We start from the raw sequence: 14,845 nt of genomic DNA, 5'->3' as shown, positions 1-14,845 counted from the left end.
TTTTTTTTTTGCGGTACGCAGGCCTCTCACCGTTGTGGCCTCTCCCGTTGCGGAGCACAGGCTCCAGAGGCGCAGGCTCAGCGGCCATGGCTCACGGGCCCAGCCGCTCTGCGGCACGCGGGATCCTCCCGGACCGGGGCACGAAACCGTGCCCCCTGCATCGGCAGGCGGACTCCCAACCACTGCACCACCAGGGAAGCCCAACTCTAGTGTTTTTACTGGAGACAAAATCAGGAGCTGCCAGGCTTCTTCTGTTCATAACCCAGATTAGGATTCCTAAATGTCTTCAGAAAGATTTGAAAGGATCCACGGAACAAAAGACGATCTCTCACATCTGTCAGCTAAAGATGGAGTAAAAGCGGGCAGGGGTTGGGTGGGGGGCGATGGGAGTGAGATGGAGAAAGATCTTCCTCGGTCAGCCCCTCCCCTGCTGCCATCACAGCCTCTTGGCCACAGCAGCTGAAGAACAGGGGTGGGGGTGGGAGAGAGGCAGAGAGCGCCCCTTCCTATAGTCAGTAACACCCCAGGGGTGCCCCACGGGCACCTGCTGCAGAGCACAGGCTGTGGTTCATTACAGATCCAGCACATTCGAGCCCAGCATAGCAGCCCAGAGCCAGAGGGGCGGGGGCAAGCTCACAGCCTCTGCCACGTCCCCCTGAGTCACATCCCACTGAGAGATGTAGGCCGGGGATAATACACCACCTGCCACTCCCGGTCAAGATGATTAACGTAACCAGTTTTCTTGAAGGGCTCGGAACAGTGCCTGGCACATTGTGTTTGGTAAGTGAGGTTGAGTCTAGGTGGGGAAATGTGCTCAGACTCCTGGTTCAGTGCCTCCTAGGAGAGCTGCAGGCTAGAACCTCTACCCTTCTCACCTGGCTTCTAGAATAAAACTGGTATACAGGGAAAAAACTGTAGCATTGGACACATGACCAGAGCAGCTCCCAGAGCCGGCTCTCTTCCACACCTTCTTCTGTCCTCCCGTTGCTGCGTCACTCCTGTAACTTATTCTTACAGGACACACAGTTGACTAGTGATGCATTTACACAATACTTACCGTCCTGAAAAGAAGATGCAGACACTGCATGAACAGATCCCTGGGGTCAGTTACAGCAAGACGCAGTTAGGACTTCAGGGAGGGGTGTGGCTACAAATTAAGTTCTTAAAACCGGGAGCCAAAGGAGCCAACACAAACACTGTTAACACTTAGACCATGTAGCTGGCTTTAAGATCAGTTTACACGACATCATTTTTTGCTTGCGAGAGGATAATTGAAAGGCCAGATGTTCTCAGTGTCACACATGCCAGCAAATCGGCACCAGTGTCTGGTTAAAAGTTTGCTAGGACAATTGGAGCACTCACTTCCTACGCTGGTCTTTGTAACCAGTTGAATTCTTCGCAGTATTGTTTTCGGGTTGCTTGATTCAGATCCGATATTTGGCTTTGACCTCAGTTTACCTCACTGCTCATTTACAAAGTATATATGCCAATTATTTTCACACATTAGCAACAAGATGTCCTGATTAAATTGTAAGAAGAAAATGCAACAATATCTCTCGCTAAGTGGACGCTTAGCAGGATGCTAGGTGATGCTCTTCCTGGGCTGAAAAATGCCATTTTGATTCGGTTGAATCTAATGGTGTTGGGATCTCCTCCCCCCTTTTTACTGTATTATCCTGAACCAGTAATGCCGTGAGGCACTTGTAGACGGTAAGACGCAATGTGGCACTTGGCCACAGTCCATCAGCTCTTAACATAGATCTGATCAAGAGATCAGATCAAGAGATCGAGAGATCTTCCCAGAATGTAAGTCTGGTCAGTTCACTCCCCAGGTTAACATCTTTCAATGGCTCCCCAATGATCCTTAAAATAAAATCCAAATGCCTCCCTCCGAGAGCATATGCTATCTGTGATCTGGCCTTGCTTACACTTTTCAGTTAAATTCTTGCTCTTTGTTGTGGATGTCCACCCTAGCCCATCCTAAGCTCTCCACAAATATCTGTTTAATGAAGACTATACTCGCCACTTGGTAGTCTTCTCAATATAAACCTTGTTCCCCAATGGCTGGGGGATTATTTCTGAGGCACCATCTGGGTCTTCTCCTTCTGAGATCTTCATAGCAGCAGTAGGTTCGAGTTTAAGTTGGCACTCAAAGAATGCTGCTCACACCTAGGGTCTCTGAGGTGGAGCAAGCCTTCGTAGGAAGCTCAGATTTCCCCTGCAGGTTTAGGTTCTCAGAGGATCAAAGGTTCATGAACTCACTGTGTGTTTACATCTCCTCAGTCCACCCCTGACGGTCTCTTTGGGCCATTCTCTAGACTCTCAGGGTAGGGGTGGCGAGAATCCTGTGTGCTTCCCTTGATTTCCACACTTGAAGTGTTGACATGTTACCTTTAAAAATTTGGGTTACTTTTTATTGATTTATCAAAGGAAGTTGTTCTTCAACAAAGCTCTTTATCTAAACTGGAGGGGACACACTTTGAAACGATCATGGTGTAGTCAGGATGAAAGATCTGATTGAGCACGTTCTGGCTTCTTCCCAGCTTTGAACTGCAGACACTGATGATCCAAGGAGAACAGGAAACTGGGGGTGTGGGACTGTGGTCTGTCTGCCCTGCGGGTCTGGGCCGAGAGGCAGACTTCTACCTCCAGTTCTGCCTCTAGTGTGTGAAACCCTAAGTCTCTTTCTCTCTGTGGGTCTCAGCTTCTTCATCTTCATCTGAAATAAAATTGTTGTGCTAGCTAGACCAAGGACCCTTCAGCCTCAATATTTTAAAATTCTATAAGAATTCAAATTGCTTTGGAACCCTTTAACTTGGATACTTTAATCTGAATTCTTTGGGGGCAGCCAGTTTGCACATCTTTTTTTTTATTTTTTAAATAAATTTATTTATTTTTGGCTGTGTTGGGTCTTTGTTGCTGCGCGTGGGCTTTCTCTAGTTGCAGTGAGCAGGGGCTACTCTTCGTTGTGGTGCATGGGCTTCTTATTGTGGTGGCTTCTCTTGTTGCGGAGCACGGGCTCTCGGCGCGTGGGCTTCAGTAGTTGTGGCTTGCGGGCTCTAGAGCGCAGGCTCGGTAGTTGCGGCACACGGGCTTAGTTGCTCCATGGCATGTGGGATCTTCCTGGACCAGGGCTCGAACCCGTGTCCCCTGCATTGGCAGGCGGATTCTTAACCACTGCACCACCAGGGAAGCCCTGCACATCATTTTATATACTACTTAGTTTGGTTAGCTCTTTGTATTGCATATTTTCCAGCTGGCCATCAGATTTGCAAAACATTAATAAGTTGAAAATTCAAAATTGGATTCTCCATGTTCTGCTCTTTTGTTACCATGGTAAGTATTCAAGCTTGCCTGTGAGTTCTGAATTTGGGTTTGTGGGATGATAGGGGAAATGTGAGAAGAGCTGAGGGCTGATTGCATGCAAAAGACTCGCCAGTGGTGAGCTCATGTGTTCTGAGTGTTATAAAACATCTGTTTGGGTATCAGGCACACTCAGTGGAGAGGGAGCTGGCCTTCAGAGGTGGTTAAAAATATGCCATGGCTTCCACAGATTAGACCAAATAGTTTCTTACGAACAGAGGTCACTTAAGGAAATTGGATTTCACAGGAAGAATATGAAAATAATCAGATGGAAAAAGAACAGGCCTGCCAAGTTTCTTCCGACAAATACCTTTACTCTCTGGCCTAGTTCTCCCCTTGATTGTCTTGTTTGGAGGTGTTTCTCATGTTAAGTGGATTCGGTTTCCAAAGTTTGTTTTATGTCAGTTGTTTAGAATTAGGAGCATAATTTCTAACTTACATCACTCTTGTAAATGGGGGTTGGTTCCCAAGCTAGACCACAAAACTCATTGACGTGGTGAAGCAACTGACGTCATTCTGCTGAAGTAGGTGCTCTGGTGATAAATGAGACACATGAACCATGAACGGATGGGGGGCTGGATAGGATGACTCCATCATGCTGCTGCTTCTGTCTGATTCTTCTCTTCATTTGTTAAGTCACTTGTGCATTCATCCTTTTGACAAATGGTTTTTGAGCGCCAACTATGTCCTGGACACCTTATAAGGTGCCCCAGACAGCGCTGAGCAACCAAACACACTCCCGGCCCTCATGAAGAATACAGTCCAGAGGTGGAGTTGGACAGCAGTCAAACGTCCCACAGATAAATGGATCTCAGCAACCGTATTTGTGTTGTGTGACACTGGCCTTGGCTGTAGTTGACTGGACCAGGGGGTGGACGCCTAGTCTGAGGTAGACCGGTCAGATTCTCTCTTCTGGGAGTTTGGAATTATGACTGAGTTTGCAGGTAGTTAGTTAGGGTTGATCCCTTGAATAGAGGGGATGTAAGGGGAAACTGGGGGGTGGCCATCTTCTGCCACAATCAGGGGGAAGCAGAGTTCTGATTCTCTCTCTTAAAGAGCTTTCCTCTCCACTCATTCTTCCACACCCTCGCTGTTGCTCATCCTCTGTACCTTCTAAGTATACCAGTCTTCCTGCTTTCAGCCTTTCTCTTTTCCAGTGATATTTTGGTTTCCATATAAAATGTATATACGTACACACACACATAAATAAAATGTGTGCACATAGATATACACGTTTGCATGCACATGGATACATAGAAGTATATGTAAGATGTATATATGCCTGTATATATAAAAATTTACATATATATATGCATAGACATAGACACACATTCACTGTTGTCTTCCTGCTTAAATTCTTCAATGTCTCCCCTCCCCACCTTCTACAGGAAAATATCCAGGTTCCTCAGCACAAATCGGCCCTGCTCCCTTGGTATTTCTTTCTGCCATTCCATGCTGCTTTCCTTTATTGAACCACACACTTCAGCTTTGGTCCATCACTTGAAATGAAGACACCATACTCTGGCGACTCGTTTAACAGCATCCATTCATAGGCCCAAGTCTAGGACAGGGACAAAGTGGCACAGAGACAGCTGTCTTGCCTTCTTCCTGTTTCCCAAAGCCAGAACTGAGGGCAAAGAGAAGGGGTGTGTTGTGAGTGGTGATGCCAGAATCCTTCTCGGCTCCCTTTTCGCTACCACACACTTGCCCTGTCTATAAATCTCATATAATAGCCTGCCTTGTATGTGCTCTTCATGGAAAAGGATCCAAGGTCAATTCCTTTAGTTATTTGATTCATTTTGCTGACACACACGCTGGCCTGCTCTCCATAATAACTTCTTTGGATGCCAAATTTGAGGGTAAGATGAAAGCATGAAGGAAATATTTGGTAACAAGAGGAAACTAGAGAAATGAAAGGGTAGAAATAAAAATGGCACATCTTTAGTGGGACACTTGTAAACACAGGGTTTGTTAAGAACTACTGTTGAGATAAGACTTATTTAAGAACAAAATTCCCCCTTTTTAATCTGATTACAAAGTTCTACATTTTCTTTGTGGAAAATTTGGAAAATGCACAAAGGAAGGAGGGAGAAGAGGAGGAGGGAAGAATTTCAGTGATTACACTCAGAGAGTTAACGTTTTGTGCTCGTTCTTTCAGATCACATCCCTGCCCACCTCCACCCCCCAATACACACACAGAGTGGCCCATACATGTACAAAAATGGGTTCATCCTGTATCAGAGTTTTTTCATAAAATGCTGTGACCATTTCTCCCCTGGCATTTTGTATTTTTTTTAAAAATAGATTTTATGCTTTCCAGCAGTTTATTTATTTGTTTGGCTGCATCAGGTCTTAGGTGTGGCCTGTGGGATCTTTCATTGCGGCGAGCAGGCTCTTCATTGCGGCAAGCAGGCTCTTCGTTGCGGCGCACGGGCTTCTCTCTAGTAGTGGCGCACAGGCTCCAGAGCGTGCGGGCTCAGTAGTTGCAGCACGCGGGCTTAGTTGCCCCGTGGCATGTGGGATCTTAGTTCCCCCACCAGGGATCGAACCTATATCCCCTGCACTGGGAGGGGGATTCTTAATCCCTGGACCACCAGGGAAGTCCCTCCCTTACCATTTTCAATATTATTGTCAATGGTTGCATGATCTTCTGTGACATGGAAATACCAAATGCAGTTATTAAATTCCTTATTGGGCATTGAGTCTGTTTAATTTCTAACTATCCTCACATTTCTAAAATAACTTCTGAAAAGTTCTAGAATCAATTGTTAATCTTTGATTTAGGATCTTTGCACCCAATTTCATATGTGAGATGGGCCACTTTTCTTTTGTTGCTCTTTTTGTCATCGAGGTAATGCTAACTTTCACAAAAGGAATTGGGAAGATTTTCATCTTTTGCACATGTTCTGTATTTGTGAAATAGCTTAAGAGTTATTAGTTCAGATTGACACGTATACATTATTGATACTATGTATAAAATAGACAACTGATGGGAACATGCTGTATCGCACAGGGAACTCTACCTAATGCACCGTGGTAACGTAAATGGCAGGGAAGCCCAAAAGGGAGGGGATATCTGTATGTCTATGGCTGATTCATTTTGGTGTGCAGTGGAGGCTAACACAACATTGTAAAGCAACCATATTCCAATAAAAGTTAATAAAAGAAAGGAGTCATTAGTTCACTAAAAGCATGAGAAAATTCTCTCAAAATCTTTCTGGACATGCTGGTTTTCTATAGTGCAGCTCTTCGATGCCTTTAAAAGTTTTTGTCACGGGTATTGACCTCTTCAGGCTTTGTACTTGAGTCCATTTCCGTAATTTATCCTTTCTTAGAAAATCATTCATTTCATAAGATTTTTTAATCCTTTGCATAGCCCTGCACTTTGTACACAGGAAATTCTTACAATTGAACAAATATCTTTATTTGTGATGATAAATACCCCTTTTGTCATTATCAATAATATACATATTTACATGTCCTGACTTTTTTTGACTTTCAAAGATTTGTCAATGATATTGGTACTTCCAAAGAAAAATTTTTTTAAAGACTTATTTCTCAGCTCTACTCTTTTTGCTTGGTTTTCATTAATTTGTTCTTACGTTCATGGATTCCTTAGTTCTGTTTTTGTAGATTTGTTTCATATTCTTTTCTAAGTTTTAACTGAATGCTCAGCTCATTGTTTTCATTTTAATAATGAAAAAAATTAAGGCTGTGATTTTTTTCCAATTCCCATAAATTTTTATTGTGGTGAGGTGGTGGGAAAACGTGGCCTGTAAAAATTATACTTTTTTCTCCTTTTTCTGGTTTTCTTTGTTGCCTAAGTTATAGTAATTTTTTACAAATTTAAAAAATAATGTGAATTTTCTATTTGATGGGTGCACTGTTAAATAAATATCCAAAAATCTATTTTTATTAGATTAGTTAAAGCCTCTGTATCTTTTATTTATTTTCCATCAGCTTGATCTGTTGAAGTCTAGGAGTGGTGTGGGTTTATTAATTCCTCTATACCCCAATTTTAAACAATTGTATTTGCTCAAATTTTACTTTGCTGCTTTAGTCATTGGGCCACCCAAGAGCAGCAGGGGAGGGGGCCTCTCTCAGAGCAGTCTGGGCAGAGAGAACGTCTTCTGTTCCAAAGAATTCTCTCTCCCTGTTTGGTGGTAGCTTGTCTGCAGGAATGGCTGCCATCAATTCCTTCCCTCCTGTGAGTATGGGCCCCTCCCCCTGGTGAGGAAGAGTCTATTTCTCCACTCCCTTGAATCTGGCTTGTGATAGTTTTGAATAATGAAATATGATGGAAGTGATGTTGTACTAGCTTTGAGACTGACGTTAAAAGGCCTGGAAATTTCTGTTTCCTGTTTTTGGTGCCCTGAGACTCGGTGTAAGAGTTCCAGGCTACTCTACTGTAAAGGGAGACCATGTGGAGAGCACTGAGGACAGACGGGTGAGTGAAGAAGCCCTCTTGGCCATCTAGCCCAATATACCCCCGATGACTCCAGTCCTAGCCACCATCTGACTGCATGAGAGACCAGACCCCAAGTGAGAATTATACAGGCGAGTCAGGTCAACCCACAGAACTGTGAGAGGAATAGCAAAGTATTGTTTTAAACCACTATGATGTATTTACTTACTTATTATGCAAGTTTCAGGAATACAGCATTATAGTTTAACATCTGTTTACGCTACAGAGTGATCACCACCACGGGTCTAGTTACCAGCCATCAGTATACAGTTGATCCCCTTCACCCGTTTGGTCCACCACCAACCTCTTTCCCCTCTGGTAACCACTAATCTGTTCTCTGTATCTATGAGTTTTTTGTATTTTAGATTCCATACATGAGTGATAACATACAGTAGTTGTCTTTCTCTGTCTGACTTATTAGCTAAGCATAATACCCTCAAGGTCCACCCACATTGTTGCAAACGTCAGGCTTTCATTCTTTTTTTATGGCTGAGTAGATACACACACACCACATCTTCTTTATCCATCTATCCATTGATAGACACTTAGGCTTTTTCCATACCTTGGCTATGGGAAAAAATGCTGCAATGAACATAAGCACACGTATGTCTTTCTGAATTAGTGTCCAGAAGTGGAATAGCTGGGTCATGTGGTAGTTCTAGTGTTAATTTTTTGAGGAATCTCCATACTGTTTTCCATAGTGGCAGCACCAGTCGCCATTCCCACCAACAGTGCATGAGGGTTCCCTTTTCTCTACACCCTCTCCAACATTTGTTATTTCTTGTCTTTTTCACCATGGCCATTCTAACAGGTGTGAGGTGATATCTCATTGTGGTTTTGATTTGCATTTCTCCGATAACTAGTGATGTGCCTGTTGGCCACCTGTATGTCTTCTTCGGAAAAATGTCTATTCAGATCCTATGCCCATTTTTAAAATCGGGTTGTTTGTTTTTTTTGGTTGTTGTTGAGTTGTATGAGTCTTTATATATTTTGGATATTAACCCCTTACTGGATATATGATTTGCAAATATATTCTCCCATTCAGTAGGTTGCCTTTTTGTTTTGATGATGGTTTCCTTCATGGTACAGAAGCTTTTTAGTTTGACGTAGTCTTATTCGTTTTTGCTTTTGTTTTCCTTGCCTTTGGAATCAGATCCACAAAAACATTGCTAACACTGATGTCAGTGAGGTTACTGTTTATGTTTTCTTCCAGGAATTTTATAATTTTAGGTCTTATGTTCAAGTCTTTAATCCGTTTCGAGTTAATTTTTGTGTATAATGTAAGATAGTGGTCTAGTTTTGTTCTTTTGCACGTGGCTGTCCAGTTTTCCCAACACCATTTGTTGAAGAGACTGTCCATCCTTCACTGCATGTTTTTTGCTCCTTTGTCATAGATTAATTGTCCATATATGTGTGGGTTTATTTTGGGGCTCTCAATTCTGTTCCATTGATCTATGTGTCTGTTTTTGTGCCAATACAATCTGTTTTGATTATGATAGCTTTGTAGTATAGCTTGAAATCAGAGAATGTGATGCTTCCAGCCTTATTTCTCTTTTTTAAGATTATTTTGGCTCTTTGGGGTCTTTCGTGGTTCCATACAAATTTTAGAATTATTTGTTGTAGTTCTGTGAAATATTCCGTTGTAAACCACTATGTTTAGAGTGGTTCGTTACAGAACAATACTGAAATAACTCATCGCTTTGCCTAGTAGGGCCATTCCTGGTTTGTGGAGCTGAGCACAGGAGTTGTTGTGGGTTTCTCTTTTTTTTGGGCTCTGAACTTGGTACTCTTCAAAGGTTGGTAAGGATCCTGATCTGTGCTCTACTCACTGCCTATTGCCTGATTGGCTAGGACTTCATATGGCTAGCATCCAAGGGTCCCCAGGAGAAAGATAAACTCACTGAATGAGAGAAAGATATAACCCCAAAGGAAACCATCACAAATTTCCCTTTTTGTTCTCTTGATATTACTCTGCATTATTTATTATGAAATGTAGGCTGTTATGGTGATGAGAAAAGGCTGAATTGGGAGAAGCCTGGGAATGATGTTGCAATATTGAAGGGATTTTTGCCTGTTTACACACTTGTGCGAGCTTACTTATATGAGCTGGGCCTGAGACATTCTATCACCTACTCCCATGCTGCCAGTGGGTAGCTCAAGGTTGACGGTTCTCCCCTGCTTCTGCGGTGAAGTGGAACACATATGCTCCAATTATCATTCCAACCTGAACGTCTTTAAAAAATATTTTAATAAGTACCCTGACAGAGAGGAAACACAGTAAGATAAAGTAGTCTTGCCACCCAAATGCGGATGAATAAACTCTGTCCCAAGGTTCCGTGAAAGGTTGCTAAGTGCCCATGTCTCACCTATGTCCAAAGTTACAATGAATTACTTGCCATGCAAATGAATGAATTAGTAAGTACAAGTAGAGAAGGACTCTAATGGCTCCTGAGGAAGGTCAATATACCATTGCAGTCAACAAAGACAAAAGCATACATGGTGACATAAGGAACTGTATTTATGTCTCATCATTATATAAAACCTTGGCATATTATGTCTGCACCTGTCTAATTCTAACTGACAAATCTTAAAAAAAAAAAAAAAAAGAATAGGATTGGAGAAAGGAGATTTGGGAAAAGTGATCAGGTGGCCAAAGGGACTCAAAATTCAGAGTGTTCAGGGTAGTAAGATGAAGGTATATGCAGAGATTCCATGGGTCATACACTTCAGAGATGGAATTAATTGAAAACATTTGTTGATTCAAGAGGAAGCAAATGGTGCTGAATGGTCTGACCTGGTGTAACATGCCCTAAATATTGTTTCTTAGATTTGCGTTTCTAAAAACCAGCCATTGGTATTGACCATCCTCTCATCATTGGTGGCATCCAGTTCAATGTACTCTCCATGGGTCCTGCTAAGCAGTGCAGCAATTATTTCTCCTAAAAGCCTGGATGACATTTTGGATGGTTCTCAGTAATAATGTTGCTTTCATGCGCTTTTCTAAGATTTAGCAAGACAGTGTGGCATGGTCATGCTCAGTGAGTGAAAGTGTGACCCAGGATGAACTAATTTTACTCACAGCCTTCCTTCTCTCCCTTTCTGTCTCTTCCAGTTAACAATCTTGAGTATATTTTCCCTGTCCTTGTCCATAATCCCAGTTAAATGACTCTGAGTACTTAGAACTATCATTAATATAATCTTTCTATTTATTATTTTATTTATGTTGAGGTATTTGCCTTAAAAAATTTGGTGCCAGAAGATAAACTGAGGTTGCTTAGTCAAGAGTATTATTTAGCTTGGATGTGAAATGTAAAATTATGAAATTACTTATTCATCTGGTGCATAGCTCCGGCCTCATCCTGCTCCATAGATAGAAGCTCACGGATGAAGGTTTGTTTTCTTCTTTTGCACAATGTGAGGAATCCCATCTTTAGGACGCATTCTTTTCCCATGCCTGTAGCTATCAAAGTGCTTTCCCCAAGTGGAGAGAATATTAATTAAAAAATAAAGAATATTTTGCTTTTGTGATTGCTATATTGTGGCCAGTGAGACATAGGTATGTGTCTTTTAGGTTCTCAGCATCTCACACATGCACCATTTTTCTATCCCATGACCCTGTCATAATGGCTAAGCTCCTTATTTGAGGGACCAGTTGCTTGTTTTGAGGTGAAAAGTTTCATACTAATTGCATCTACTATTCACCAAGCCAGGCTTAGTACTAATTGTTTTATATACATCATCTCATTTTGTGCACCTAATTGCACTGTTGGTTAATATTATTACCATGATTCAAAAATGTATAAGTGGGCTCAGAAAGGCTAAGTAATTTGTCCAGGGTCTCTGCAAGTTAATGATGGAGCACAGCTATAACTCCAGCTGTGTTGAATGCTGAAGTCTTTCTTTTCAGCAACATGTGCTTTTAGATGGGAATGAATCTAGGGCAGAAGGATTCAAAAAGCATGGCTACTTAAAGAATTGGCCACCAGTAATATTACACATTTGAGAATCTGCTTTGGGTCCTGATACCTCCCCGCTCCCACCATTCTCTTCCAGCTCTCTATGTCTCTGTTTTTAACTTCCTCAGAATTTCGGTGCCCTCTAGATGCTCTTCCTAGAGAAGGGTTCCATATATCCCCACTCTTCCTTCTAATCAAAACTTGCTTGTCCTGAGTGCCTTTGCCTTTCAGTCCTCTATGCTTTGTATGTGACAAGTTTCTAGTGTGATCCATGCGCTGGGTCCACTATGAAGGTTTATTCCTTAATAGGCACTTTCTTTCCATGTCCACAAGTATACACTGTAAATAGAAATGGTTAATTGTCTCCCATATCCATTTTCACTTTCTTCCTCCAGCAGGTGAACCCTGGCATTTCACTGGGCACAGGACAATATAGTAAAGATTACGTTTCCCAGCCTCCCTTGCATAAGTTGGTTCAAGAGGTGGTAAGTGATGCTGACCTAGTGTGGTGCAGGAATTCGCAGGTGGGTGTGGCTTTCTTTGTGTCCAGGTGTGGCCAAGTAACCTATACTCTGAACAGTTGGATGTGAGAAATGATGTGTACAAATTCTAGGTTGTGCCTTAAAAGGGAGGGGCGTACCTTCCCCTTTTCTTTTTTTGGACTGTGCAGATGAAAGCCACACTCTTGGGACAGTGGAGACACAAGACAGAAGAAGCCTGGTCCCCTGACAGCATGAAGCCACCATATTGACTTTAGACAGTTTATTCTCAGAAGGTTACATGTGAGAAAAAAAGAGTTCTGTCCTGTATTGTTTTGGGATTTGCTAGATCAGCTGAACCTTTAACCTTAGTTAAATGTAACTCCTATAGGAAAACTCCTGAGACAGAGTTTTACTCTAAAGGGGTGGCCCCAATACTGGGCATTTGAGGTGCTGTGGCAGGCCATCGTGGTGGCCTGCTGGAGCATGCTGGGCTTTGGAATGACTCTTAAATTTTGACCATGCAGTTGGCTACCCGCTCCAAATTTGCACAAGCCGGTCCTTGCCCAGCTGACTCCGAGGGGCCTCTGACATCCTCCTGGACTCATCTGCTTTTCAGGTGAGGGCTGCTAGGATCCTGCCAGAGTGCCCTGAAAGGTCATGGCTGATGTTTGCGATCGGCCAGACATAGTAATGAAAAGTTTATAGCACTCAAAATCTGGGATTCATTTAGGAGTAAAAAGCATTAATTTAAGTTATCCAACCTCAAAATTGGTTTCAGGCCTCCACTGGGCGCAAATACTCTTCCTAATTACAAGACCGCGTAGAGTTAGATCTGAAATGGGATCATGATCCAGTATCAAAATGCCTCATCTCCATGGTGCACAAAACACCTCACTAATTCTGGCTCATTAATTAAATATTTGTGATAATTCTTCCCAGGCTTGTCTGAGCTTACGTTCTGTAGGATCTGGGAAGAAATGTTTGTTAGGCTTATATTTAGTGAGAGTATAGCATGAATCATAAAGAGGAAAAAAATTATATCTTAAATCTTTTGGAAAGAGGCAGGATATAAAATAGAGAAGAGCTTTTGCAGATTTCAGCACCTTAATTGTAAATAAAGGATGTTGCTAATGACCAGTGCATTTTATTTGTTCAGTGGAAGTGGCCTCAGTAGAGACCTCCACTTGGAGAGACCGGCAGTGGCACTGCCTGCTTCATTTCTGTCCATTTATACGGTCCCTCCCAGTTGCACAAGCCCTTACCAGGACAGCAAAAGGTCACCCAGGTGCCTGCATGGACCTCTGACTCTGGAATCCTCCTTGGCCAGGTTATGTTGCTGCAACTGGCTTTCTACATTTCTTACTTCTTGTACGCTCTTCTGGCCCCAGGCTCCCCCATTCCTATGGGTTGATGAGACCTTTGAAACTAGCTTGGCCTTTGTCTCCCTTGGCTGCATGACCTGCTCTCCATGTCCTTCCCAAGTGATCAGCCTTTCACCAGGGCCCACTCAACAGGGGGCAGAGAATGCTTGGGAGCAGGTGATTACATGTACCTGCCAGCAATGAGAAGGCCACTGAGACACTGACAAGTCGGGCTTTTTGTCAGTTTTCCTTGTGCTCCCTCTTCCCCTACCTTAATTTAAATCCGACTCAGTAAGGCTAAACTGTATAAGGAACTCTATTTGCTGGTTTGGCAAGGGCAGCTTGGGAATGTTAGCTGCTATGTGGAAAAAGTCCTCGTCCTGCTCACCTGATTCAGAAGGACTGAGAGCTGAGGGCCAGGAGGCTGCCTGGACCATAGGAAACAGAACAACTCAAGGAGAGCCTTCACCTCCTGGCTCAGTAGGAGGTATGGATGTAAAGGCCTCCAAGGCACCAGCTTTATACACAACACCAAGTTCTTTACCTCCAAGAGGTTCTTTACCTTTTGTGGGGAAGGCAAGTTTTCCAAGGGACTCTGGTCCACCCAGGACATGAGCAAAAGGCAAAGATGCTCTTCCCCCAGGTAGTCTAGTTCATCATCTCCTGCCTCCTAACTAGTCTCTCTGAGACCTCGCTTGCTCCTCTTTCCAATCCACCTCACTGCTGAGATCCAACATACCAATGTGCTAAAAAATAGAGTTACCATATGATCCTGTAATCCCACTCCTGGGCACATATCCAGAGAAAGTATAATTCGAAAAGATAACATGCACCCCAGTGTTCACAGCAGCACTATTTACAACAGCCAAGACATGGCAGCAACCTAAATGTCCATTGACAGATGAACAAATAAAGACAATGTGGTATATATACACAATGGAATATTACTCAGCCATAAAAAGAATGAAATAATGCCATTTGCAGCAACATGGATGGACCTAGAGATTATCACACTAAGTGAAGTAAGTCAGACAGAGAAAGAAAAGTATCATATGATATTGCTTACATGTGGAATCAAAGAAAAGAGAGATACAAATGAACTTATTTACAAAACAGAAATAGACCCACAGACATCGGAAAGAAATTTGTGGTTACCAAAGGGGAAAGGGGGAGGGATAAATTAGGAGTTTGGGATTAACATATACACACTCCTATATA

The 14,845-nt window shown here is 42.7% G+C and overlaps 1 protein-coding gene across 2 annotated transcripts in view; it reads right to left on the bottom strand.

Annotated features, from left to right (window-relative positions):
• Window positions 1-14,845, bottom strand: part of ANTXR1 (ANTXR cell adhesion molecule 1) — a 244,359-nt gene that overhangs the window by 6,274 nt on the left and 223,240 nt on the right. The window contains exon 18 of one of the 2 annotated variants that reach the window (XM_032652788.1): window positions 4,533-4,990. The exons of the other annotated variant lie outside the window; for it this stretch is intronic. Coding sequence (XP_032508679.1) covers window positions 4,925-4,990 — 66 coding nt within the window. The 3' untranslated portion in view covers window positions 4,533-4,924. Of the gene's footprint in view, window positions 1-4,532; window positions 4,991-14,845 lie in introns of those variants that run through there. 2 annotated transcript variants of the gene reach the window in all.

This window comes from Phocoena sinus, chromosome 13, assembly GCF_008692025.1.
Source record: "Phocoena sinus isolate mPhoSin1 chromosome 13, mPhoSin1.pri, whole genome shotgun sequence".
Classification (NCBI taxonomy): Eukaryota; Metazoa; Chordata; class Mammalia; order Artiodactyla; family Phocoenidae; genus Phocoena; species Phocoena sinus.
Note: the sequence above shows the minus strand (reverse complement) of the source record. Positions and strands in the feature narration are given on the sequence as shown.